This window comes from Pelodiscus sinensis, chromosome 16, assembly GCF_052426305.1.
Source record: "Pelodiscus sinensis isolate ZL-2025 chromosome 16, ASM5242630v1, whole genome shotgun sequence".
NCBI lineage: Eukaryota > Metazoa > Chordata > Testudines > Trionychidae > Pelodiscus > Pelodiscus sinensis.
In genome coordinates, this window is record NC_143067.1 from 24,491,086 (window position 1) to 24,518,813 (window position 27,728).

Sequence of the window (27,728 nt, forward strand, 5' to 3'; positions counted from 1 at the left end):
GGTTTAGGAAGCTTTTCCCTGAGGGACTACATCTACACTGCAGGCTTTTTGTGCAAGAAGCTTTTTGTGGAAGAGATCTTTCGCAAAAACTTCTTGCACAAAAGCGCATCCACACTACATGGATACTCTTGTGCAAGAAAGCTCTGCTGGCCATTCACAGAATGGCCATCAGAGCACCTATGCTTTTTCTGATAGGCTCTTTTTGTGCAAGAAACCCCTGTTGAGCATCCACACACATCTTTTTGTGCAAGAGTTCTTGCACAAAAAGGAGTTATTCCTTGTAAGAAGAGGCATATCTACACCACAAAAAGCCCTCTGTTCTGCTGCCATTCTACTATAAAGTTTGTTGCACAAAAATGAGCTTGAGGTGTGGACACTCCATGGGTTTTTGCATAAAACCAGCTGGTTTGGGGCAAAAACCCCGTAGTGTAGATATAGCAGGGCAGAACAGCCCTATCCTGCTCCTTTTGGTGTGTTTATACTGCACCTGGAGCTCAAAATAAGCTAAGCAATTTGAGTTGCAAATTGCGTTGCTTATTTCAATTTAGTTAATTTTGAAATAGCTTATTTTGAAATTTGGCACTGTCTACACAGCACTTACTTTGAAATAAATTGTTATTCCAAAATGTCCCTTACTCCTCGTGGAATAGTAATAGAGATGTAGCCGTGTTGGTCTGGTCTTGCTGAAACAAAAAGACAGGACGGATTTACAGGGATGTTGGAATAGCAAGCCTGTTATATTTCAAAGTAATGGGTGCACTTAAAAGACGCAGAATAGCAACTTTGGGACACCTGCAGTGTAGCTTTTGACAGTTGTACTGGGGCAGTGGCCAAGCCTTGGATGGGGTGTGCCTGGGTATTCTTGGATTCTGGCTGTTCTGGACCAGTGGAGTGGGTACTAAAAAGCAGGGCCGGCGCGAGGTATTCTGGCGCCCTGGGCATGGGTATGCAGGGCTGCGCATGGCGCATGCGTGGGCCCACCCGTGGGGAGCGGGCCCACCCCCCTAGAGTGTGCAGGCCCACCCCTGGGGCACACGGCGCATGCGCGGCCACTGGCGCGCAGCCCGGGGCCTGTCCCTAGGGCGCATGGCGCAAGCGTGGCCCAGTCCGGCCTGGTCGTCGCTGCTGGTGTGCGCGCCGGGCCATGTAGGGCCCCGCAGCCATGGGGGGAAGGGCACTGCTGGCCAGCGCCGCGGGGATGCAGGCGGGCTGGCGCTGCGGGAGCCGGGCGCGCGGCGCCTGATGGCAGTTGTCAGGGATGCCATGTGCCCCTTATAGCTGCCATCAGGGGCCCCCCATCAGTTGGTGCCCTGGGCAGCTGCCCGGCTTGCCCATGCCTCCGTCTGGCCCTGCTAAAAAGGCATTCCAGTTCAGACTTTCTAGATCCAGGGATTTGCTCCTAACTTCAGACACTGCTCCCTGAGCTGTCCCCCTTGAGAGCTTGACTGCAAATCCAGCCTCCTCTCAGTTGTTCCATGTTTACTCTCTTGGCTTATGTGCTCCCATCATTTCTCTAGCTCTCCCAGCACTGTGGGTCTGACATGGCAACCTGAATTTATAGTACATACCGGGGAAAAAAAAATCAAAACCTCACTCCCTTCTTTTAAAGCTTTCAGGCTCCTTCCTCCATCAGGTGGATATTTCCTCTTTGCAACTAGCCTTCAGAAGAGTCCCGGGGAGATACCCAGAAGCAGATGGATTTATGAGGAGGAGTGTGTGGGGGTGGGGGGAGAGGGATGAGGAGAATAAAGGGGAGCAGATACATAGCTGGAAATCGGGGAGGGCCCTTTCTGCCCAGGGTAATGGAGCTGGCCTGGATGAGCCCCAGGAGGCTGGTGGATTGGGGAAGGACAGGCTGTACCCCGCCCTCTCAGGGCCCTGGGCCACTTCACAATCTGCAGCCCACTTCCCCTCCAGCCCCTCCTCCCACGCGCGGCCAGAGCCCTCGGATTGGGGGCGGAGAAACGCTCCTGCCCCCCGACCTGCCACGCTGCCCCCACCGCCTCGGCTGGCGGGCGTCACGCGCGGGCGGGCTGCGCGCTAACGGGGCGCTCTCCCTGCAGCCCGCCCGCCGCTTGGCAGGTGCGCTGCCTGGCTCGGTTGCGCCGATTGGTTTGTCCCGGAGCCAGGTGGGAGGCCGATCCCACGTGTGAGGCCGGCTGCGGGGTTTGAACGCGCGATCCGGCGGGAGAGCCCTCAGCTGCCAAGTGCCAGAGTCCCCGGAGCTCGGCGCCCTGCTTCGCCCCGCGCCTGGATCCCCGGCCACCCCGAGCGCCGCGCCCACGGAGGAGCCCGACTGAGAGGAGCCGGAGCCATGGGGAACGCCGAGTCCGTCCCTGCGGGGGCTGCCACCTACCTTAGCTGCAGCCGGAGCCCGGGCATCAGCTTCAGTGAGTGCAGCAGCGGCGGGGAGCGTGGTTCTCCCGATGTCCCTGCGGACAGCCCCGGGGGCGAGCCGTGGCGGGGTCGGCGCTGGGCCCCGGGTAACAGCGGCTTCGCGCCCGCCCTGGCTAGTGAGTTGGGGCCGTGGGCGTTGCGGGGGGTTCTTATTGGCAGGCGCACGGGCCTGTCCCAGGGGGGTCTCTGCTTTTGTTCAGCCTCTTTATTAGTGAAGTTCGAACCCTGCTGCATTTGCGCGTGGAATTGTGCGGTATAGATCTGCCATGGCAGGTCGCTCGCCCCAGGTCTATTTCTTAGATTGTTTTAAAAAGTGGCGGTGTTTTCCAAAGGGTGTTAGACACCCGGAAACCCACCATTGAACGGCCACTTAGTGAGACATGATGCCTGCCCCACTGTTTTAAAAAGTACCAGGCTTTTGGAAGGGGTAAGAATGCTTCGGAGTTTCAACAGTAGTAAATTTTGAAGGGGTAGGAATACTTCTGACTTTATTTGGTGGATGTTTTATTTTTAAAGTTAAATAAGCTGTATAAGGGGTTCAAAATGTATTTATTAAAAGTCTGGTAGCCTAAAGTAGCTAGCCTCTAAGGTAACATACACCTGTCCAACTGTATTTGGTGGGGGTGGAGTGGTTTGAGTCCCTTATATCTCTTCACAGTAGCAGTATCAGAGTTGCCCTTCCCCCCCAGCTGTTTGAATTGTGCTCTGCAGTTATTGCCCAGTAAACTAGAGTTTTGCCAGATCAACTCTTTGAGATTCAAACAGCAGTTTACATCAAAGCTTTCTGCCAATCCAAGCTCACTGACTGCTAAAGCATGATGGGTGCCAGACGATCTCTCCGTGCTTTTATTATATCCCGTGTGCTCTGCTTTCTGTTGCGCTCCTCCTTGTTTCCATGGTTCCGATGATAATGCCAACAGGCAGAAATCTGATTGGCTGGATTTAAAGGATGCTGGTAACTTGAGCTCAGCCAGCCACTATAAATCACCATCATAACATAAATAATCCTGTGTGGTAATACAACAAAGTTTTATGCAATGTAAATTACCACTTAGTAATAATTAGTGTTGCATTTCAACAAGGCAGAACTTGTCTTTCATTAACCCATCCTGGGACTCAGGCTTTCTGTATCCTGTAAGTGCAATTAGAATAACAGAGTGTTACGCAATGTTGCTGTAACCCTTTTGGTTCTAGGGTATTAGAGATGCAAAGTGGGTGAGATAATGTCTTTGAAGGATTAACTTTTCACCAACAAAAGTTGGCCCAGATTAAATATTTTTTTATTATCTTGTGTCTCAGTCCAGTATTGGGTACATGTATAATTTCTCATTAAGGCAAATATTTAAATAATGTCCAGGTACCAACTCCCTTCTTCTGTTTTTGAATATTAAATGGTCAGTTTTTGTTGCCTTAATGTTATTGATTAAATCTATTTCAGGAAGTCAATGAACTGATTCTTCTTCCCCTTCTCTTTCTCTGAAAAATTATAACAGTTCTTTTGCTACCAGAACTATGACAGTAATGTGATGTAACTAAAGTGCATGGGAGTCTCTTCTGAATGGGCAACATGTGTAATGGCAGCTTCTGATCCTGAGCTGCAAGACTCCATGATCCAATGTTCAATGCAGGATTGTAGGGAGGAGAAAAAGGGCATTTGGATCTTGTTTTGAGGAATGTATTCTAAACCACCCAAGAGAAACTGCACTATTCACTTCCCAGATAAAAGACAGCAATGTTGCTCTGGTCTGCTCTTCCTTCTCATGTTTGGGAGTACACTGATGCTGTTGAGTGCCAGCTACTGTAACAGAAAAAGGGGCTTGATCACAGGAAAAAAGCCAGCCTGCTCATCTCTGTCCCCTCTCTCCAGTAATGTGCAGTGCAGCTGGTGGTGATCAGCCTGAAGCTGCAATTAAGTTGTACTCATTCCCTGAGAGAAGCGGTTTGGAGGTAATGCACGTGACAACAAAGGTATGGGGAGGGAGGGTGTGGGTGGAGGTACAAAAAGCACCTGGCTTGGATCCCCTTTTCAGACAGGTTATTGCTATCCCCAACTGTGCAGAGCAAGGTTGAACATTGTGGTAGTGTGTGTATCAAAGGAGGGGACCCACACAGGGTGTTGCTGACAGGTTGAGGATTAAATGCTAATCAAGTTGCTAGCCACTTAACACTCTGGACAAATGCTGGCTTTGTTCATTTTCAGTGGGCTCCTGTGGACTGCTGGCACTGGGCATGGTTTGGGCTGATCAGTTACTATTGGAGCACATGTGGAATGTAATTTGTTGCACAATTGAAGGTTATTTTACTATTAATGCATAACCAGGCTTCGTAATCTCAGTTTGCATTTAAAAATCCAAGTGTCTAGCACTTCTGATTGTAAAAATATCCTTGAATCTTTAGACAGTCTGAAAGTAGATTACACCTCTCTGATATTTTCTGTGTTCACCTTTATGAAGTATTAATTCTGATGCCAAATTATGATTTAGATGTCAATGTTAACTACATAATTCTTGATTATTTTAGCAGAAATAGGCTAATGTGCATATTTGTCACTGTTAAATGTAGGAGCAGATACTGAAGTAGGGTAGAGAGAAATAATTAATTGCTGTGAAAAGTTGTGGAACAAAGAATTAAAATCCTCTTCTCCCCTCAAGTGTAAAAGTACCTGCCTTACACAATAAGGGGAGTGGAGAGAAGAGATGAATCTCTTCCCTCAAAAACTCTTTGCTGCATTCTGAGTTTCACTAACCCAAATCAGCTGCCACACCTTTCTGAGTGCCAAAAATCCCACTTGTGCCCAAACCACCAACTTTCCCTTAATCACTTTTGTGGGGGTAGTTATGCCTTGTCAGCACAATAATCTGCAACTGATGAAAATTTCAAATTGGAACTGTGAAATAAATGGCATGAAATAGAACATATGGAGCATTGTATGGCTTGCACTGGATGTGAATGGTAGTGAGGGTTTGGGGATCCTCACCACATAATTCCTGAGAGGCAGATTCAAAACTTAGGTCTAATGCATAGGGCATTGTGTCTCTTAACCAAAGCATTCGTGCCCGGGTAGCTGTTTAGCATCCTCTTGCTAGGGGAGATTGCTGTACTGTATTCCTATTTGGAGGTTCTGTTTTAGCCTTGTCACGTGACTAGCTTCATGTCCTTGCTTGGTGTGTTTGCTGTACCCTTCTCTGAAATGATCCTGGACTCACGTTAAGATTGTGCAGTATGAAGCATGTGCTTTGCCTGTGTGTGTGTGTGTGTGTGTGTGTATGTGTACTACCAGTCCTGTGCTCTGGCCAATAGAGCATACCAGTCTCAGCTGCTGTTCCTCTGTAGCTAGTGTGTGTGAATACTAAGACTGATGCAGAGAGTTTGTGAATTGCCCACTCTCAGAATCAGACCTTCTAAACAATTCACCGGGGATCATAACTATTGAGAGCAGTTTTACTGACTTCGACGAGACTAGCAAGTGTTGGCAGGACCGAGTTCTAAACCAGCCTCTGTGTTTTCTCAGAAGTGCTCCTGTGATTGTTATGGTCATTTTTCTTCTAAGCATTATATATTTTTGGCTGAACTTTACTGTAGTTGGAAATAAGATTTGCCTGATTTTTATGCTAAATACCAATATACTAAAAAAAATCCCTGACATTTGGCTGGCTTTGAAGACTTTTATACATTTTGATTTTATAACAACTTTGCCTTTTATTTGAAGTGAAGTTTATAGGTGTGTTTTGTCATAGAGTCTTTCTATTGGCCAGTCCAGGCAGCCCATGGCATTGGCCTGGCCAGCCAGTTGTCAAAGGCATAATATTAGCTGTTGTTTTTATCACTTTCCACCTAGAAAGCCTTACCTGGTGAAATGGCCTACTGAGTTTCCTTCATTTTGTAATGAAAAATGTCCATGTTTTAAAGACTTATGTTTTTGACTTTCTCAGCTCTTCTAGTATGGTAACACTGCAAAGGCTAATCTCCGTCCAGGATATATGAGAATATTTAATTTATTTTATAATAGCAAGTGTGGTGTTCTAGCTGCCAGTCATTCTGGCTGTAAGCTTGAGTAAAATGGTTTGAGTAAAATAAAAATTCATGGGAACTTGTGGCCAGAGCTACAACTGATTCCTGAGTCACTTACGAAACTCAAAATAAGTTTGGGTAGCTTTTGCTGGGCTGCTTATTTAATTTTCTTATTCTTCTCTTTTGGTTTCAGACTGAACTGGACATAGTAGCCCCTTTCTCAAGAGCTGTCATTTCTGTGGTGGTTCTAGTTTGATAGAAAGCAGGACCTACTATGGTCTCCTGGAGAGCCTGAGGCCTGGCCTACACAGGGAGTTTAGGTTGAACTTAGCCACATTAGGTCTATTTTCTAAACAATACCAAGCCCATTCTGTTGTCAATTTTAACAGCCCTTAAAGTCATCTGTGCTCCTGCTTTCACAAGGAGTAACAGCTAAATCGATCTTGCATGGTCAACTTTATGCTAGTGCAGACACAGATCTGTGAAAGTCAGCATTCTTGGCCTCCCAAGGTGTCCCATAGTGCCTTGTGGTTACTGCTCTGGCCACGATGTTCAACTTTACTGCTCATCAGGTGAACAGGAAAAGCCCTGGGAAAATTTGAATTTCATTTCCTGTGTGGCCAGCGTGGTGAGCAGACCTCAGAGCAGGCAACACACCTGAGCAGGATTTTTCAGAGTCGCAGACAAGCACTAGCTTGGAGTGTGAAGGCGATCCTGGACCTCATTACTGTGTGGGGAGAGGAATTTGTTTTCGCAGAGCTATGAACCACCAAAAGAAACATGGCTATCTATGCCAAGATCACAAAGGGTATGGAGGAGAAAAAATATGCCAGGGACACCCAGCAGTCCCAGTGAAAATAAAGGAGCTGAGGCAGTCATACCTAGGGATGTAAAAATTCAATTAACTGGATATTCGAAAAATTGATGCAATTTGCATCGACTATTCAATTAGTCGATAAGGACACATCCGCCTTTGAAGTGTAGCAACAGCCTCAAGGCTGTTGCTACACTTCAAAGGTGAAAGCGCTAAGGGGAGGGTGCAGGGCCAGTGGGGGACTTAAGCAGTCCCCTGCTGGCCCCGTGCTCCCTGCAGCATTTCAAAGTGGCAGCACTGAATGGAGCCCAGGGTCAGCAGGGGAGTCCCTAGCTGACCCTGGGCTACACACAATGCTGCCACTTTGAAACACCCCTTCCACCTTCTCCTCCTCTTCCCTCCCTCCCCCCGTCTTGCTGCCTCTTTCTGATAGAGGCGGGGAGGGAAGGAGGCAAGCATCTAGGTATTTACATGCCTAGTCGTACCAAAAGACAAAGGAAACAAATAGACGGTTTGAGCATCACTGCAAGCAAAGGATGTTAAATTGCATTTAATCGATTAATCAGTGGCATTTCCATCGATTAGTCTAAGTGGGGAAACTGCAGCAGGGTTAGCTCTCAGTCCTGGAAGCTAACCTCGCTGTGGACTCTGCCTTTGAAATGTATTAAGAATCTGCTGGCTCACGCCTAGCCTGGATAGCTCGTGCTTGGTCCCTCCCGCCATGCTTCAGTCTTTTAAATGTATTAAGAGCCTGCTGTCTCTTAATATATTTAAAAAGCAGAGGTGCAGCACCTGGGACTGGCTGTGGGCCAGCAATCCGCTCATGCCCCGTCCTCTGCCTCTGCTGCCCCCATGGAGATGGTGTTGGGGGGGGGAACTGGCTTTTAAGTCGGCTCCTGCTCCCCACCCTTGCTGCCTTTGATAGTGGCAGCAAGTGGTGGGGGAAGTGGCTTCTCAGGTCACTACTCTAAGCTTATCAGATAGTCAACTAGTTGCTTGCATCTCTACTGCAAACATGCCACTTCTACGAGCAGCTGCATGCAGTCCTTGTGGAGGGGAAGTGGACCCAAATAGCTTTGCTAGTCAGTCAATGGATTGCCCCCATGGCACTTGGGCAGTCTTGGGCAGCAGCGTGGAGGACAGCATGGAGGAGAAGAATGGTCAGGAGGTGAGCAGGGCAACTGAGGTAATGAGAGCCAAGAACTTTTTATAACCTAGGAGACGATCCCCCCCCCTCCCAGGATGTCTCACAGTCGGGCACTGATCCCAGGAAAGGCACTTCTGGTGAATTGACATTTTTTTTCTTGCTAAAAGTGGGTTAAGGCAACTGGGTGTGATCTGTGGAGGCCATTGTGCCTACACAGCGGGGCGGGGGCTGGAATAGCTCGTTAACATGTCCGGAGATGAGCAGGAATCCTCCCTGCACATCTCCATAAAGCTCTCACACAAGAACTCTTTTAAATTCTTCTCACAAGGTTTCTGGGGAGGCTGCCTTACTACATCCGCTGTAGTAGGACACCTTCCCATACCAAGCCAGCAGTGAGTGGTCTGGCATCAGTGCAGCATAAGGCCCAGGTTTATGGCCACATTCAGTTGTCAACTGCCTCCTATCACTGTGTAAACCAGTTTGCTTTTCCCCAATGAAGCATAGCTTGAGCCCTTGCCCTGTTGTCATGTCCAGACCCCCTCCTCTGCCCACCCGCTCTTGCGGGAAGGGAAAGTTGCTCTCCCCTGGCAAACAGAAGATGCCAAACACATGGGCACCATAAAAGCCCCTTCCCTGCTCTGTGGCCATGCCTGAGCCCCTTCTCCCCACAGGCTTGTGCCCCAATCTGCCCCTTACCATGCTTGCCACCAAACCAAATCCAGCTGCTCCCCTAAGAACTCTGAGGTGTGCCTGCTACAAAGTGGACTCCTTAAAGCATAACTGTGGGCATGTACAGAACATATCCCTATAGTCTTTAGACAAATCTTCCATTTATTCTAGTGGATTAGGTTTTACGTTCTTCAGTATATCTCCTGAAAAGTTTACCCTTCACTTTTTGTTATAGCAGTCAGCCTGCTGTGTAGTCCCCCAGCCCCGCCCGCTGTCTGCCTGGCACAAATCCACAGGCAAAAATGGACTAGGTAAGAGATGTTCAAGGAGCAAATGCAATCCACCAACTTGCACAGGTAGTGCATAAGCAAGTGGAGGAATATGCTGCTGGAGGACATGTGGGCGGAGCATGAGGAAAGGAAAGCATGCAGGGAATGAGAAGTGAAGCACAAGGAGAGAGTGGTATCATCCATGATGGACTGCATAGTGGCTTTCCGGGATGCCTACCTGAACAGGCACCCCTCCAGCTCTTTTCGACCAACATTCCCTCACCACATTCCATAGCCTCCGCGCGCGCGTGTGTGTGTGTGAGAAGAGAACAGCCTCACACTGAACCACCAGAGATGCATAATGGAGCAAAAGTCTGTGATCACAATTGTGAGGACAGCCTTCCCGCATCACCCCTGAAGCTCCTTCCCTGGACTCCTTTTCTATACCAGCTATGTTCTCTAAAAATGCATAATTTGTGAACAACGGTGTCTCTTTATTGCTTGTACTGAAGAGGTGGGAGCTTGTACTGAAGAGGCAAGCACATTGAATGCAGGGGCACCTCACTGAGAGCAACATGCATGACTCTTACAACTGTCTTTCAAAGCCGCTCTGATTTGCCCTGCCCTTCACTAGTACTCTCCTTATTGCCCTGGTGTTTGGCTGCTCAAAATCCCTAGATAGGCGCTGTGTCTTGGCATCCACCCTGAAAGATTGGCATTTCCCCCCTTGCTCTCACAAATATTATAGAGCACACAGCAGGCTGCCACCACAAAAGGAATGTTGCATTTGCTGAAATCTAGTCGCATCAGTAGATTCCTAAACCTTCCTGTTAAATACCCAAAAGCACATTCAGCCACCATTTTGCACTTGCTCAACCTGTAGCTGAACTGCTCCTTACTGTGATCCAGGCTGCTCTTATACAGCTTCATGAGCCACAAGAGCAAGGGTAGGCTAGGTCTCCTAAGGATCACTATTGGCATTTCAGTGTGTCCAATTGAAATTTTTCAGTTCTGGGGAAATAGTTCCAGCTTGCAGCTTGCTGAAGAGGCAGGAGTTCCTGAAGAGTGTGCGTCATGCACCTTTTCCATCCATCTCACCCTGATGTTGGCGAAATGGCCCTGGTGATTTATCAGCCCCTGCAGCACCATTGAGAAATACCCCTTGCGGTTTATGCACTCCTTTGCAAGGTGATCGAGTGCCAAGATGGGAATGTACAGTCCATCTACTGCCCCACCACATTTAGGGAACCTTAGTGTGGCAAAGCCTTCCACTATGGCATCCACATTTCCCAGAAGGGCATTGCTATTACCAGGACTCGACAATTAGTGTAATCTACTCACCCGTGGCACGTAGATTACAAGCCAGCACAGCCATGCAGTGCGGTCAGCGCATGCGCAGTGTGGTCAGCACATGCACAGCGTGCTGAACCGCGCGGCTGGCAAGCGGGGCTCGCCGCCACTTGGTGAGCCTTGGCTATTACCCATAGCAGAAGGGTACTGATGGCTTTGAATTCTAGGATCACAGCAACCCCCACTGTAGACTTTCACCACTCCAAATTGAGTCATTCAACTCAAGTGCTTTGCAGAAGAGTATGTTCATAGCCTCCTAAGATTCTTCCTCATTCCAGTGGACTGTGGATATGCTTAGTACATGGTCCGGCATTCGGGGTGCCAAGGTTAACATCATCATCATCATGCTTTGATGTTCAATAGGATCCACGATGGGTACCATGCTTATGCTGCTGTGGCATCTGTGCAGTTAACCAAGGCTATGTCTAGACTGCAGGCTTCTTTCGAAAGAGCCTCTTTCGAAAGATCGCGTCTAGACTGCAGGCGGATCTTTCGAAAGAGCAATCCGCTTTTTCGAAAGAGAGCACCCAGCGAGTCTGGATGCTCTCTTTCGAGGAAGCCCTATTTACATTGAAGAACGCCTTCTTTCGAAAGAACGCGTTCTTCCTTGTGAAACGAGGTTTACCGCCATCGAAAGAAAAGCCACGTTCTTTCGAAATTATTTCGAAAGAACGCGGCTTGAGTCTGGACGCAGGGAAGTTTTTTCGGGAAAAGGCTACTTTTCCTGAAAAAACCCCTGAGTCTGGACACAGCCCAACTGTTTGCCTTGGGTCTTAAGCAATGGGGAGGGAGGAAATGAGTGCATTATAGGTTGCTGACAACATGTACCCAGAATCACTCCCTGCACAGTTTTGGTTCAAGGCATGCCCTGGGAGCATAACCCAGAATGCAAAGGTGTGCTGACACTGTAGGATAGTTACCCACAGTGCATTGCTTTCGAAGTTGATGGTAGCTACCCTACTGGGGATGCACTACTTCAAATGACTTTGAATTCTTGCCCACAGTGGGGATGTGCAATTTTAAAAAAAATCTACCTTAAAGCACTTGATTTTTTTAAAAATTAATTTGACCTTATCAGTGTAGTCATGGCTTGAGAGTGTGACATCATACAATCAGTGAAATAGTAGTGGTGGGCAGAATGAGTTTGCAACATAACAGAATTTAATTGTCACTGCTCATATAGGATGACAAATTCCACACTACAGACAATGCACGCAAGTTACTGTCCCATAAAGCTCTACTGGGAACTGGGACTGGAACATAGTTCTTCCCTCCAACCACACAGGTTTCTACCACTTGCTTCTTGATAGGGTGATGAGTTGGAACCCTTACACTCTCTTTGGGCCTGGCCACTGTTGGGACACATCATATTGATTATGAACTGCACACAGCTGGTATGTGGCTGTAGGCAATATTTGGAAGGACTTCAGGGGGCTATTTGTACCAAGTGGGAATGGTCCCAAATTCAACCCACGGGTCCAAAAACTCTCAAAGGCTAGGTCAAGTCTATGTAGCTTGGGCTGTTCTCTAGTGTTGTATGTGTTCACAGGCCCCTGTATCAGGGCAGGACTTATTCCCCACAATGCTGTGTCTATTATTAAGATGGTGTTAGCAGTGTAGCATTCTTTCCAGACAGTTCTTCAGCAATGAAAGTGCCTGGATTGGGTGATTGAGGCAGCTTGGGAAGTTTTCCTGTGGCTTGTCCCAACCTCCACCTCCCTCTATTTTCCACAGCCTTAAAGGCCCAAGTCATTGCAGGAGGGGAAGCTAGGAGAAGAACTGCACATCTCCCAGTTATAGAATCTTACAAGGCAGATTTTTCAGAAAGGCCTTAGCTGAGCTCTTCTCTAAGTCTTGACTCAGAGAGGTTTAGGCTTCTTGGGTCTGATTCCAGTCATTCATGAAAATACCGACTTGAATAATGGAGTGGAAACTATGGCTATAAAATGTGACGATGACCACAAGCAGGGAGAGTTGCAGGCACTTTGAAGGACCAGTTTGGAATTCAGAACAACCTTGACAAGTTGCAGAATTGGTATGAAATCACAAGATGAAATTCAATAAAGACAAGTACAAAGTTTAGGAGAGAAAATTCAAGTGCATAACTATAAAAATAGGAGCTTCAGGGGGTAGCCGAGTTAGTCTGTTACAGAAAAAAACAACAAATGGTCTGGTAGCACTTTATAGACTAACAAAACATGTAGATGGTATCATGAGCTTTCATGATACCAATAGCTATTTATTTCAAGTTTTCATATCCCCTATTCATAACTTCGGTCATCTGAAGAAGTGGGCTGTGCCCAAGAAAGCTCATGATACCATCTACATGTTTTGTTAGTTTATAAAGTGCTACTAGACCATTTGTTGTTTTTTCTATAAAAATAGGGAATAACTTGTAACACTGCAAAAAAGGATCTGAGTGTTACAATGGATTACATATTGAACATGAGACAGCCATGTGGTGCCATTGCAAAAAAGGCTAATATAATTCTTGAGTGTATTAAAAGATTGTTGTTTGTAAGAATTTGGAGGCAATTATTTTGCACCTAATATCTAGCCCTGATGATGTCTCAGCTGGAGTACTGTGTTCAGTTGTGAAAAATATGTTGACAAATTGGAGGAAGTCCCAGAGGACAATGAAAAGAAGGTTTAGAAAATCTGATCTATAGGGAAAAGTGAAGAAATAATACACAAGTTAGAATATGACTTTTGAGAAAAGAAGACTGATGAAGAACTTAATGCTTCAGGGGGTAGCCGAGTTAGTCTGTACAGGATAAACTTAAAAAAACAACAAATGGTCTGGTAGCATTTTATAGACCAACAAAACATGTAGATGATATTATGAGCTTTCTCAAAAGTCTTCAAATATGTTCAAGGTTGTTATAAAGAGGTGATCGAATGTGCATAATGGCCACTGAAGGCAGGACAAAAAGTAATAAGCTTAATGTGCAGCAAAGGAGATAAAGGTGGTTAAGCTTTCCAGGGAGGTTGTGGAATCCTCATGATTCAACAGTTTTGAGAACATGTTGGACAAACACCTATCAAAGAATGATTTTCTTGGTCCTCCCTCAATGTAGAATAGGGTTGCCAGGTGTCCGATTTTGAACCGGACAGTCCAGTATTTGAGCTTTCTGTTCAGGAAACAAATTGAGAAAATATAAATGTCTGGTATTTTCTAAACAAGATGTAATGTAGATTGTGATGTAATGTCAAGTGTGTCTGGTATTTTTGTTGAAACCATCTTGCAACCCTAAAAAGCTGGAGTTTATCACTTGTTGTCAAGGTCCCTCCTGGCCCTACATTTCTATGATTCTAACTATTCTACAGAATTCCTCTCTCTGTGCTGCTTACATCCTTCAGCTTCATTCCCATAATAGTGACTTTGTTCCACAGCAATGGGGTAGTCACCGCACTTCCACCTTCCAGAACTTTTTTGAATGTGGAAGCCTGACTTATAATTTTTTAGCCTGCAGGAGTGAACATTCGCCACTAGAGAGCAGCCTGCAGTTAGCAATTCAGATAAGTCTCAGAGTGGTAGCCCATTTAGTCTGTATCTGCAAAAAATGAGGAGTCCTGTGGCACCTTAAAGGCTAACAGATTAGAAGTCAGTAATAAGATACTGTAACCCCAGTGCTTAAGGAAATGAGCATAATCAAACTAGAGCAAATGAGAACACAGTAGAAAATCTAATGTAAAATTTCACCTTGTATGTGCGTGGGATACAGGAAAAATCAGCCACTGAGGATGGGTCATGGTTTAGCAGTAAAGCTGGATTTTCACTGTGTGTGTGTGTGTGGTCGGGGGGGGGGGGGAACTGGATGTAGTGAAGGCTAATCAGGAAAGTTACTACTTCTGGGGATCAAGGGTTAAGTTTCAAAAGTTAACAGTCCAAGACTGTTTATCGTGCAACTAATACAAACAAGCCATTTGGTTACCTGTTCCTGGACTGCTCAGATTGATGTTTAATTTCCCCATTTTAGACCCTCCGCAGCAAACTCGCTGTTGTTTGATTTGTTCTGCCGAGTGGTGGAGGGATCTGCCGAGTGGTGGAGGGGTAATGTTCTGATGTAGGATGTTGGCTGACAGGACAAATTTACTTCTGTGGTTGAATGCAGAAGTTCAGAGTGAGAGCTGGGTGCTTGTCTGTTGTCTGTGGTGCCATCTGACTCTGATGGGAGATGGAGATCCAATGTCTGCTGTAACTTCTTGCCCAGAACTTGCATGAGGCCTCCAAATCTTGAAGGGATAGTCTCCAATTTGACAAGATAAGTCCTCTGAGGCAGAGCACAGGGTCAGTGAGATCTATAACCTCAAGGAGTTTGTCCTTGTAGTTTCAAAACTTTTCTTCAAAGCAACTGAACTAATCCAGCATCTCGCCTGTTTTGTGAGGAGCTGTGGACAAAAATCCTGCTGAATGTCAAGAATGCTTTTGTGTCAGGGCATTTCTGACTTCATATTCTGAACCAAATTCCGTTCATCTTACGCAGTGGGAGTTTTGCTTGAGTAAGGGGAGCTGGGTTTGGCTCTCAGGGTAATTCTTAGAGACACAATGGTTAGGCTTGATCATTGGCTTTTCTTCAGAGATCTAGGACTCTCAGGTCCTAATGGGGTTACAGGTCAGGACTGAGGTTTATTGGCAGTGCTGTGTGGCAAACCCAGGACTGGACCACAGGCTGAGAAATAATTCCAGCTTTTAATTTGACCTGCATGATGATTGCTGCAAATCTATGGAGAACAGAATTCATATTTTTATCCCAGCCACACTATGCAGTCCTCTGAAATGTAAGGCATGTGTCATCTAAACCTCTCTAACACATTTCATTGTGTCTCCTAACTGTCTGTGTACAGTTTGTACGTAAACACAATTCTTCTATCTGGATCCATCTGATGGTGGCCTGACCAGTGTAAGAGGCATGTTCCTATATTAAATACTTTATGAGCTCTGGGCAGAATGAGCTGCTATTTCATGCATTATCTTTAAATCCATTCCTCCTTTCTGAGAATCAATGGCTCGTATAGCCACCATCTTTGTCCAGGTCACTGTTTAATTTTGACTGAACTGTGCAGCCTCTTTCTGAAGCTGTCTTCCAAATCCCTCACGATGCTTTCCCCCTCCTCAAAACCAGATATGTGCCCTCCCTTTTTCCCCAGGTTCCTCCCCTAATTTTATCTCTTCACCCTTTTCTTTACTAACTCTACAGACCACCAGTACATCCTGTTGTTCCCTGGTGTGTGGGGGCCCTTAGGTTGTGTGAGTGTCCTTGGTGTGCACATACTGCCAGTGAACCTGCCTCTGATGTGACTGGTTTCTGAGTCCCTGTTTGCTTGTGTGAATACTTCTTGGGAGCCTGTCCCCTACCCTGCCACTGAGTGCTTGAGGCAGCTCCAAGGTAAATGGCTATCTGTGAATAGCCAGGCTTCTGAAAATTCAGACCCAAGTAACTTGGTCACATAAGTGTCAGGGCTAACCTGAAGTTCTTGACTCTCAGTTCCATTAGACCATGCTGCCTCTCAGTTGGTGTACTGTACTGTAGGGTTGTCAGATGGTTTTCAAAAAATTCCCAACAAAAATTTGGTAATTTTTGATCCTCCCTCCCCAAAAAAGTGCTGGGGGGTAACCAGGGAGACCTGGTGTGGGAGGGGGAGAGGGGGAGAGACTTGGGAGGTTGGGCCGAAATGTAGTCGCAGCCCCTTTAATGCTGCGTGTCCCAAGTGGGCTTCCGTCGGGCGCCTAACTGGGCCTGGGAAAAGCAGAAAAACTTCCTTAATTAGAAAATACCAGACATTTATGTCTGGTGTTTTCTCAATTTGTTTACCAGACACAAAGTCCAAATACCGGACTGTCTGATTCAATACCGGACACCTGGCAACCATAGGTTTACAATGATTTAAAAGGCACCCAAAGGGGTTACCTAATTAATGCAGTGAGGGGCAATCCTGTACTGGTAGGACTATGTAAACTGTTGCTGCCTCAAATACAGTGACCAGTGTCCTTCTAGCTCTTCCTAGGAGACAATGGGGAGATGGGGATAGGCTTGAAACCTAACATCACTTTGGCAGTGGATAGGAATGGAAACTCACCAGCGGCCATTTTGGGTACCATTGCTGCATGCTGTGGTCACTGGGATGCTGCCGAACGGAATTCAAATCCTGCTGCTCAGAAAACACTGGTGGTTGGGAACCTATCTCTACTGTCAGTGTCTGTGACCACTGTGGAATACTATAAGGCTCTACGAGCATTGAGCTTTGCTTTTCTTATTGCAGTGAAAATCACCATTGAGTTCCTCAAAAGCTTTCTCTCATCCTTCCTCCAGGAACTGTTGGGCTGCTATGAGCACAAAAGCAAGTCTCAGACCTTAGCCTTCTTATATCACTGTAGTCTATTGACTATGCTTGTGGCCATTCCACCCTAAACATGTCTGATCTTAGAACCTAAGCAGGGTCAGGCCTGGATTAATACTTGGGTGGGAGACCTCCTGGGAATACTGGGTGCTGAAACCCACTGACCTCCCAAATGGGGAGTGCTCATTGCCCTGTGGCTTCAAGGCTTGTGTTGGGGCCTCTTGCCATATGACTATCACTTAAAACAACAATGAGCAAGAGGCTGATCCCTTTCTCTGTCTTGATCCAGGATGTATGGCACAATTTGATTTCTGGGATCCTGGCTAACCCCTGCTCAATCAAGAGTGGCAACTGCTCAGAACTCTTCTAGCAGCCCTTGCATGATTGTGTGTTGGGAGAACACTGAGGAACATGGCAGGGCAGGCAGAGGTGAAGCCACTCTAATATTTCAGGAGTCACAAGGCTGGGTGGATGGTCTTGGGCCCAGCTCTAGTTCTCAGTGTTGGAATTCCATCAAATGCTTCGTTTCTGGCAGAATAGCTTCCTCCCCTCTAGCCAGTTATTGGAAGAATAAATTAATGAATAAACTAGCAGTGATTATGAAATCTTCTTCAGGGTGCTGGTGCTATGCAGACAGGATTATCACATATACCAAAAGGCTAATGTTCCCCTTGACTCTGTCCTGTACAGCCCAGTTCAAAGGTAGAGACCGATTCTGGGGCTTAAGTGGCACTGAACCAGCTGGCTGGGTTTTGTGTTGAGAAGGGGATTCTGTCTGTGAAGCAGAGCTTGGCTGTCAATTTGGCTGATGCTTGCTGCTTTCACTTTGAATCTCTTTGCTACCCATAGAGAGGGGACAACAGGCTCCAATTCTGCCCCTGTTCCTAGCCAGGTGATCAGTTCAGATGATGGCTGGTGAATAATTGACTCTTTCATAAGGTTTAAAAATGATCTTGGCTGGTAACCTGCAACTCCTGATATATTCATCCAGTCACGCTGAGTGGAGTAATTCACCCATATTGTGTCCTTAGTACCGTATCTCTTGTTCCAAGCCAGTCAACCTAGATGCCCAAACATTCTGTACAACAATCATTTTCCTCACACAGTACATATCATGCTTTGCTGGCCTTATGTGTATGTGTATTAACACCAGCTCAGGTTTGAACTAACCTGCCCACATTAGGCTCCAGGGGACAATGTCAATTGAGATAAAAAAGGAGAAGTTCTATTCATGTTAGGCATGAATAACTCAACGAGACCTTGAACCGAATCACTCATCTTGCCACATGTATATACTGTTTGTTTCTTAAAATGCTTCTTTATGCATGGAAGTATGATAGATCGGTCTGTAAATTTCCATTCTCCTTAAAATATTGGGGGACTGTATTTTAAATGGTAATACTGGGCCCATTTTAGTGCTGCTTTTATAGAATATTTGAGAATATTGGGTGAAGGGGAATACAGCATGCATTGAATGAGCTGAGTTGCTTACATTTTGCCTCCTCTCAAAAAAACCTGCTGTCTCATGTTTATTTGAGGTATGTGTGAAAGAAGTTCTCTGAACCCCTAGGTCATTGATGAGCAGCCTAGGCTAGTGAGTGGGCTGCATGAGTGGCCTGCCTTTCTCTCCGCGGGCCGCAAGATCATTGTACCCAACTCAGTCTCCAGGGGTAGGGTAGTTTTGCTAACTGTACTTGTGTATCTAGAATTAGTGGGGTATGCTGATCAATTCAATGCAGGGAGAGCACATGGATTTCTCAGTGTTGTGTGCAACCAGCATGCACCTCACTTCATGTTGTCTTGCTTTACCTGCATATCACGTTCGTATTAACGGTAGGAAAAAACTATACCGACAAAAACCAGCAGAATCTGGCCCAGAATCCTGCCCATGGGCAACGGTAAACAAAATGTCTCATGGGCCACACATAGAACCTGGATGGGTTGCATGTGGCCCTCGGGCTGTATTTGCCTACCACTGCCCTAGATGCCCCAGCTGTATTGTTTCCATATGGGACCTGCTGCATGTACTTTGGAATATTCCATGCTAAATAGTTACTCAGAACTGTGTGGTCAATACCACTATTTTGCCATTCCCTGATAGGGAGACTTGGGATACTCTTGAGCACTCACTACCCACTGTCCCAGAGTGGTGTCCTGTGCTTAGCATCATTTTTTGGGCCATCTCGCCTCCCGGGAACCCAGCCAAGAAAAAGAACATTCATTCTTCCTGCCCCTCCCATTTTCATTCTTATTTTCTTCATCCTCCTCCTATATTATAAGTAATAAGAAGTAAATGAAAATAAAGTGAAATTGTTTTTGTAGTCTGATTTTTTTTTTTTTTTTTACAGACCACTTGAAAATTGCTGAGGGTCTCAGTGGACCACTTAATGATGTTTCCAAACATTGTTTGTACCATTAGCTAACTATTGTAAAGTGCTTTGGATAAGAGCGCTTTATTAAAAAACTTTTCCTCAGTCTACCGAAACGGAGTTCTCGGAGAACAGTTTGAGAACTTCTGGTGTAAATGAAAGCTTGTATTTGCATTAAGCTAATGTGAAAAAATTGTAAAAATAAAATGTATAGAAGATGCATAAATGAAAAAATAAAAGTTAACTTCCTCTGAAGAAACATTTTCAATTTGAAAAAAAATATTTATTTCGGATAGCTTTCTTTCTACATTTTTTTCTTTACAAAATAGTTAAGTCATTGTAAGTAATATTTTGTAAAAAGTCACTTTCAGTTGTAAATACTGCTGAACTTGACAAATATTCCTGACTCATTGTATTTTGCAAATAATTTTAAAGCATTTGAATACAGAAAAAAATGTTCACCAGAAGAATTTGTGACAGATATTGATACAAATATTTTCAGGTTCAGAAAAGGGCAACAAAATGATTAGGGGTTTGGAACGGGTGTTGTGAAGAGAGATTAAAACGAGTGGGACTTTTCATCTTAGAAAAGAGACTAAGGTGGGATATGATAGAGGTCTACAAAATCATGACAAGTATGGGAATAAGGAACAGTTATTTACTTGTTCTCATAATATGAGAACTAGGGGTCACCAAATGAAATTAATAGATAGCAGGTTTAAAACAACCAAAAGGAAGTTTTCTTCACGAAGTGCACAGTAAACTTGTAGAACTCCTTGTCAGAGGATATTGTGAAGACCAGGACTTTAAAATGGTTTTAAAAAGAGCTAGATTCATTGATGGAGGTTAGGTCCATCAATACTTATTAATACTTATTAATGGTGTCTCTAGCCCAGGGAAGGGAAATAATTTTTTGCCAGGGGTCACTTCAAAAATTTTTGAAGTGGTCCTGGGCTGCACCGGAAGGGGTGGGGCCTTAAGTGGAAGGGGAGGGACCAGGATGCTTCCCCTTCCACAGACCATGATTGGTCTGGGGGTGGGGGGAGCATCTTTTCCCCCCTCCCTGGAGGCTCCCCCAGGCACTCATGCTCCTGGCAGTGGGAGACTTTGCATGCTCCCCCATCTGTCCCCAGACTAATCAGGGCTTGGGGGCAGGGATGTGCGTGAAGTCTCCTCTCGCCCTGCCAGGAGCATCTGGTGCTTCTAAGTGCCGCACGCTCCTTGCAGGGCGGAGGAAACTTCATACACTTCTCCTCCACCCCTAGACCCTAATTGGCCTGGGGATGGGGGAGCAACAGGGCCTCCGCAGGCCAGATCAATGGCCCAAGGTGAACCTTTTGCCCACCCCCTGCTCCAGCCTCTGACATACAGAGGCTGGAAATGGATGAAAGGAGAAGGATCACTTTATGATGACCTGTTCTATTCATTCCCTCTGGGGCATCTGGCATTGGTCACTGTTGGAGGACAGGATACTGGGCTAGATGGACCTTTGATCTGACCCAGTATGGCCGTTCTAACGTAGAGACCTACCGACAATTACACTTACCTACAAGTCTCCAGCTTCCATCCAAAACACATTTCCCAATCAATTGTTTACGCCAGGCCCTAAGATACAACAAGATTTGCTCCGATCTCACAGACAGAGACAAACACCTACAGGATCTCTGTCAGGCATTCTTAAAACTTAAATACGCACCCGGGGAAGGGGAAAAAAAAAGATTGACAGAGCCAGGTGAGTACCCAGCCATCAGCTTCTTCAAGAAAGGCCTAACAAACAAAATAACAGAACACTACTGGTCATCACTTACAGCCCCCAACTTAAACCCCTCAGTGCATCATTGACAATTTACAATCCATCTTAGAAAATGATCCCTCCCTCTCACAGGCCTTGGGGGACAGGCCAGTCCTCACCTACAGACAACCCCCTAACCTGAAACAAATTATTTCTAGCAACCACACACCACACCACAATCGTACTCACCCAGGAACCCACCCCTCCAATCAACTCCAGTGCCAACTCTGTCCATATGTCTATACAAGCAACATTATCACAGGACCTAACCACTTAAGCCACCACACCAGAGGCTCATACAACTGCACATCCACTAATGTGATCTATGCCATCAAGTGCCAGCAATGCCCCTCTGCCACGTTTATTGACCATACTGGACAATCTCTACAGGAAAGGATTAACGGACACAAATCAGATATTTGAAATGGTAACACACAGAAATCTACCAGGGAACATTTTAACTTGCCTGGGCACTCACTAATGAATTTAAAGATGACGATATTACAAAGCAATTTAAAAAACCAGCTGGAAAGAGATGCTGTGGAACTTGTTTTCATTTACAAATTTGACACCTGTAATCAAGGTTTGAAAAAGACCTGAACTGGATGGGCTGCTACATTCCACATCCTAATGACATCAAAAGCTAAGCACCAAGTACTTATAATCCACTTCATTAGCCTCATTTAGCATGGACACTAACTGACAATATTTTTTTCCTATTTTTTTTCCTTCTCTTTCCCTCCCCAACCCCTTTCTCTGCTATTTATTTGTACCCTTTACCCCTTAACTCCATTCATCTGAAGAAGTGGGTTGTGCCCATGAAAGCTCATGATACCATCTAAATTTTTGGTTAATCTCTAAGGTGCTGCAGGACTATTTGTTATTTTTTCAATTACAGACTAGCAGTTACCTCTCTGAGACTTATGGGGGCAGTATACGCAGGTAGCTAGTTTAAAAGCTGGCTTCCCATGTGTACCAGCTCCCGCCAGCTCCCCCCTTCTGCTGTTACTGTGGGGGCTGGGAAGGTGGCTCTGCGGGAGCTAGTGCACATGGGGAGCTGGCTTTCAAGCCACTTCCCCCAAGGACTGTCTTCTGCCTTCCCCTTGTGGGAGGCAGCAGTGGGGAGGCAAGCGGCTCCTGCCTCCCACCTGTGCTTGCTGCCTCTGATACAGCAAGGGGGCGCGCGTGGAATTTTCTGACCAAGTTTCATGGAAAAATTTCTGACTAGCCCATGTCACCCATTACATGCCTTGTGTGGAAGCAGCTAGAGAACAATCAAAGAAATCACTTTTAGGTGCAGAAACTAGGAACATGGGGGGTGTAGCAGCATCCCCAGGTTTTAGCCTGTGCTCCGCTGCTGGACCCCTGTGCTTGGAGTCCCAGCTGCCCGTCTCCAAGCCTGCCCCTATCTTTAGGGGCAGTGGATGGGGTAAGAGGGCTAGCTTTCAGCAGCCTCCCTACTATCTGAAGTGTTCCTCCACTATTGATTCGTTAACATAGAATGTCTTTTGCCTTGGCAGTATCATGGATATGCTAAAGAGATTGGCCACGCTCAAGGAATTGGTTATTGCAGGTTGTCTTCAGGGCAGGGAAGTTGAGCAGTGGAAATTCAGTAGATAAGGAGAAGTCAGAGAGAGGTAGAAGCTGCTGTTAAAAAGACTCTTGATCTCTGAGCTAAGGGAGAACTGCTGCATTTGAACAAGCAAGAGAGAGAGAGATTGTTGTGGGGCAGGCAAAGACAACCTGAAAGCTGTGCAGGAAGAGAGGAGCATCCAGGGATCCTGAAAGGACAGACTAAACCCAAAGCCTTACTGGAGCAGTGAGAACATCAGAGGGAGAGATTTTGAATGCAGGTTGCTGCCTTGAGCCCGCTCCGGCACTCTAGACCCCTTGGCCCCTGCCTGGAGCCCCCTCCTGCATCCAAAATGCCTCACCCCAGAGCCTGCAGCCCCAGCCAGAGTCCTGATCTCTTCTCCCCCACCCCACCGAGTATCTTCCACACTCTAAACCTCTTGGCTCCACCTCCTTCATGGATTGGCTATGTGCAGAATGAATTTTTTTATGCGCCCCAATATGGAGGCAGTGCACTGCACATCATCTCCATATTGGTGCACAGAACAAAATTCATTCCACACAGGGACATAAAAATTAGAGGGAACACTGAATGCGGGTCTTAGGCAACAGGGACTTAGATGTTTATTACTTTATTTGAGTTTGTAATAGAGACTTATGGGAGTGAGAAATAAGGTCTGTGCTATTGTCCCCATTCTGCCTCCAATGTAGGAAAGGATAGTGGGCCAGTTGGTAGTCATCTGCTGCTGTGCACTTTCCATTCTTCCATCCCCCCACCTATTCCAGAATGTGGAGCCAAAAGGCAAAGCTGCAAAAGTATTTCCTACATCAGGTCTCCAGATGGAGTTATTAAACCTGCCTCTTTCTAAGGGAAAATATAGTGAGGAATGTGACTTGGTGGATCTGACTGCCTGGAGTCTGTGAGCTGCCTCTTTGTCCAAACCTTGATAGTATTTAATAGACCAGTTGTGTGTAATAGTGGTTTTATTTGTAAGACCACAGCAACAACCAAAGTATTTCCTGTCCTGGGACTTGACACTGGGACTGACTTGTAGTTCAGCCTTCCTGGGAATGATTTGAATTGTGTGGCAGATGCTACTGGCCCACTTTGGGTGGCATATTTGATGCACCCCGTCATAGAGCCAGACAAAATTGGCCTTTAATTCACACTCTTAATATTTCTGCTTAGCATTTAGACCATCTTGTATGAAAAAATGTAGGTATTGCAGATAATACAGCAAATGGTACTTTAAGATGGTTTTTATGGGGCTTGATTCTGCTTACACTTGGCTGGTACAACTAGGGAGTAACTGCACTGAAATCAACATTCATACTGGTGTAAATACTGCACAGGAGAGGAGAATAGGACCCCAGACCCTAGTCCAGGACTGCCAGTATTCCTTAAAGCCAGTGGATGTGGCATCTGTGGCAGAAGGAATGAGGGGTTGGGAGCAGCATCTCTGACAGAGAAACCTGTGCAAGCTGGGCATCTCCAGACTTTGCAGGTGGAGCAGGGGGTGAGAGCCCCTTTAAGGACTTTGAGTGGCGGGCGCCTGCAGATAGTGCATGTTGAATGGAAATCACACCTGGAAAGAGAGACTGGTAGTAGTTCTCTGCTCCATCCTGCTCTTTGCACTGCTGAGTTTTCCAGGACCCTATTGCTCCCTTTTGTTGTCATCTTACTACAAATATCGCTTCAATTGCAAAAGTGCCAGACAGCTGGTCAGACTCAAGGCACAGAATGTGTTTGGTGGGAAGGAGAAAACAGGGCAGGAAGTTGGGAGGATGGGGGAGAGAAGCAAGGGATGGGGGAAGCAGAGATAGAATCCAGGAGACAAGAAGCTGTGGTCTTCTAAAAATGCGTCATCTTGATATTTCTGGGACTAACATTTTTTTTTCATGATGGTTAAACTAAAGTGACCCAGACTTGGCCACTCTGTGTAAATCGTTGGCCTGTGCATAGATACAGCTGTTAGAGATGGATTAGCTGCCTTTGCTAATACTCCGTGTCTCCCTTCTCCGTTACTGTTCTCCTCTATGCGTAAATATAGAAGCAGGGTTGAGAGAGTTTGGGAGAAACCAGTTCCAAAAGCTCCCTCTCCCTACCTCTTCTCTCCAGCTGACCCTGTAGCATTCCTCTCCGCTCCCAGCGTCTCTGAGGGAGGGGGCTGCTCAGGCCCAAAGCCAACTTGCCACTGAATGCCTGGGTCTTAATGATCATCAAATCCGACCATGGGAAAATCAAATCAACTCTGAAAAATCCCAGAACTGAGATCTGAGCTGGCCAAGGATCCAAGGGGAGAGAGGGGAAAAATCCCCTTGGGTTACATATTAAGGGAAAGTATGTTCTCATGCCTAAAATATGCAGCTAAACATGATCTTGGCTCTCTTCTGCCTGGGTCTCTTGAGGGGCTCGCAGCAGTAGACACTTCCAAATCACCAATTACTGTTTTTCCCTCCTCCTGGATCTCTATGTGGAGTCTACATGCTAAATCCTGCCTATGCCTGAGTTAAGGGGGCTTTCCCTGTTACCTCCCACTGCCCACAGCCATGGCATTTTTTAGATAAAATGAACAAAGCTTCCTTGTCCAGTGATGGCTTTGATAAGACTGCGGCTCCAGACTCTCCACAATAAACAGGCCTTTGTTTGTTTTATAAAATAATTCATAATCTTTATTGTGGGAGAAAAAAATTCAGTGCCAGGGCTGTAGCTGGTGCCAGTGGAGACTTGGCGTGACCTTTTCCTCCCTCTCTACCCGCCATTTTTTCACAAATCCCATAGAGCTCTTCTTAGGAGCTGCCAGACTGGATCAGTGCCACAGTCCATCTAATCAGTTGTAGTTTGTGGTGGCGGGAAACACTACAGTAGTAACACATGGGGAAACTGCCCTCCCCCCCCCCCCCCCGCAAAGGTCTCTGTCTAATCTCAGTACCTAGGGATTGGCTTAAATCCTGAACTATGATATCTTGTATCATTTGATAGTATTTTGTTGGCATTAACTATGATTAATGGCTATTCCTGTTATCCATATATGAATGTACAATCCATCTCTCTTAATTTTGCAAAATATTTGGCCTCCATGACTTTCAGTGGCAATGAGCTCCACTGTCTAATACTATAGTCTATGGAGAAATATTTCTTGGTATCACTTTTGAATTTGCCACCTTAATTTAATTGACTATCTCTTCTTATGAGATAAGAAGCAACTGTTATTCATATTGGCTTTTCTCTCTAGGTAGAATTTGGCTTTGCTACGTTATAAATCTGCATTTCCTGTCTCCACTTAGATTTCTCAGGAAAATGCTGGCAGTCTGCCAAAATAACTGAATATGAACATTCTCTTCTAGGATTAGACTCACACAAACACTGTGCAGGGAAGGCCTGGAGCTGCCAGAGTAGTTATAATACTGTATGGGAGTTTGAGGAACCCAGCTAGACTTCCCTGATCACCTCCTGGACCTAGCCCTGGCTCATCCTCATCTTCTGGGAACATCAGCTGGGTTAGAGATACCCAACACCTGAAACTGGGGGGAGAGAGAGTTTCCAGCCAATCTGCTCCTCACCGCAACTACCAGTACCTGGCTTCTACAGCTGTCCTCCCCTTACTATCTCCTAAAACACCTGAATCTTTGTGGTCCAGGACTCTGGGGTCTAGGAACATCCGTGGTCTGGAGAATGTTGCTGGACCAAAGAGCCCCTGGAGTTGTGAGCGGAGGCTGGTGGCCAAGAGGGGCATTGACCTCCCTGGGCCTGGCAGACTCCCTCATTTGGGACTAGTCGGGTCCTGAGGGTGTTGGACTAAAGAGGTCCAACTGTACCCCTAACATAGTTAATCCAAAAGTTTCAGAGGGGTAGCCAAGTTAGTCCGTAACAGGAAAAACTTAAAAAACAACAAATAGTCTGGTAGTACTTTAAAGACTAAAAAAAAAATGTGGATAGTATCATGAGCTTTTGTGGGCACAGCCCACTTCTTCAGATGACTGGAGTGTTGGATGACCAGAGTGTTTGAAATCCAGTAGCTCAAGTGGTAGAAGTCTGTACTGAAATTTTAGGTTTGAACCTCAATAAAAATGATTGGGAGCGGGTTGTGATAATTGGTCATGATAGAATTAACATTTTTCTTTTTTCTTCAAACAAAAAAATCCTTCTTTTTATGTTTAAAAATACCCCCATGATAAAAGAACATAGTTAAGGTTGCAAAGAGAATCACTCAAAATTAGGAAATACAATAAGAATGAATGTCGCCCATGGAACCTCAAATAAGCTCCTTTATATATACACATTATGACACATTTTAGTTATGTGATCACATACTGTTTTCTCCCATGCAACCTCTGCCTCATTCAGAGCATAGGGTGTGTGCCTAAAAGGGCTAAATTAAGGTTGTGTACAGGCAACCTTAAACTCTGGCATTTCCTGACTTTCAAGTGTTTTACGTTGCAACCTAATTTTCTTTTAACAATGTTTCTTTTTGGGGTATTTTGGCATTTAATGTTATATACAGTTTTCGCATCCCGTCTGTTTCCTCTCCTTCCTATGATGAACAGTCCAAATCTTAAGTCTTTCGTCATGTGAGATTTTTTTCCCCCAGGCTCCAGAGTCATTCTCAGCACCATTCTAATTCTGTAATATACTTGATGAGATGGGGTGACCAGTACTGCAAACAGTATTCCAGATGAGAAGATGTTACTGATTGCATAGAGCGGCATAATAGTTTTCATTTTGCCAGTCTATTCCTTATGCATTGTTAACATCTTGTTGCCTTTTTGGACCAGAGCTGCACATTTAAGGAAAGGTCGTAATTGAACTGTCTGTCATGACAATTCAGGATCCTTTCCTGATTTGATGTTGTTAACTTAGTATCTTGTATAATATAGGTCAATATTTATTTTTCTGTGTTACTTTGCATTTATTCATAGTAAACTTCATCAGTTATCACAGAGCTACTTAACTTTGGAAGCCCCGGGGGCCACAATGACACAGCACATGCTGAGG

At 45.7% G+C, this 27,728-nt stretch overlaps 1 protein-coding gene across 1 annotated transcript in view; it reads left to right on the forward strand.

Annotated features, from left to right (window-relative positions):
* The first annotated feature begins 1,998 nt into the window (after window positions 1-1,998).
* Window positions 1,999-27,728, forward strand: part of NEURL1B (neuralized E3 ubiquitin protein ligase 1B) — a 255,494-nt gene continuing 229,764 nt past the window's right edge. The window contains exon 1 of the mRNA XM_075900258.2: window positions 1,999-2,390. Within this exon, the coding sequence (XP_075756373.2) occupies window positions 2,315-2,390 (76 nt within the window). The 5' untranslated portion in view covers window positions 1,999-2,314. The remainder of the gene's footprint in view (window positions 2,391-27,728) is intronic.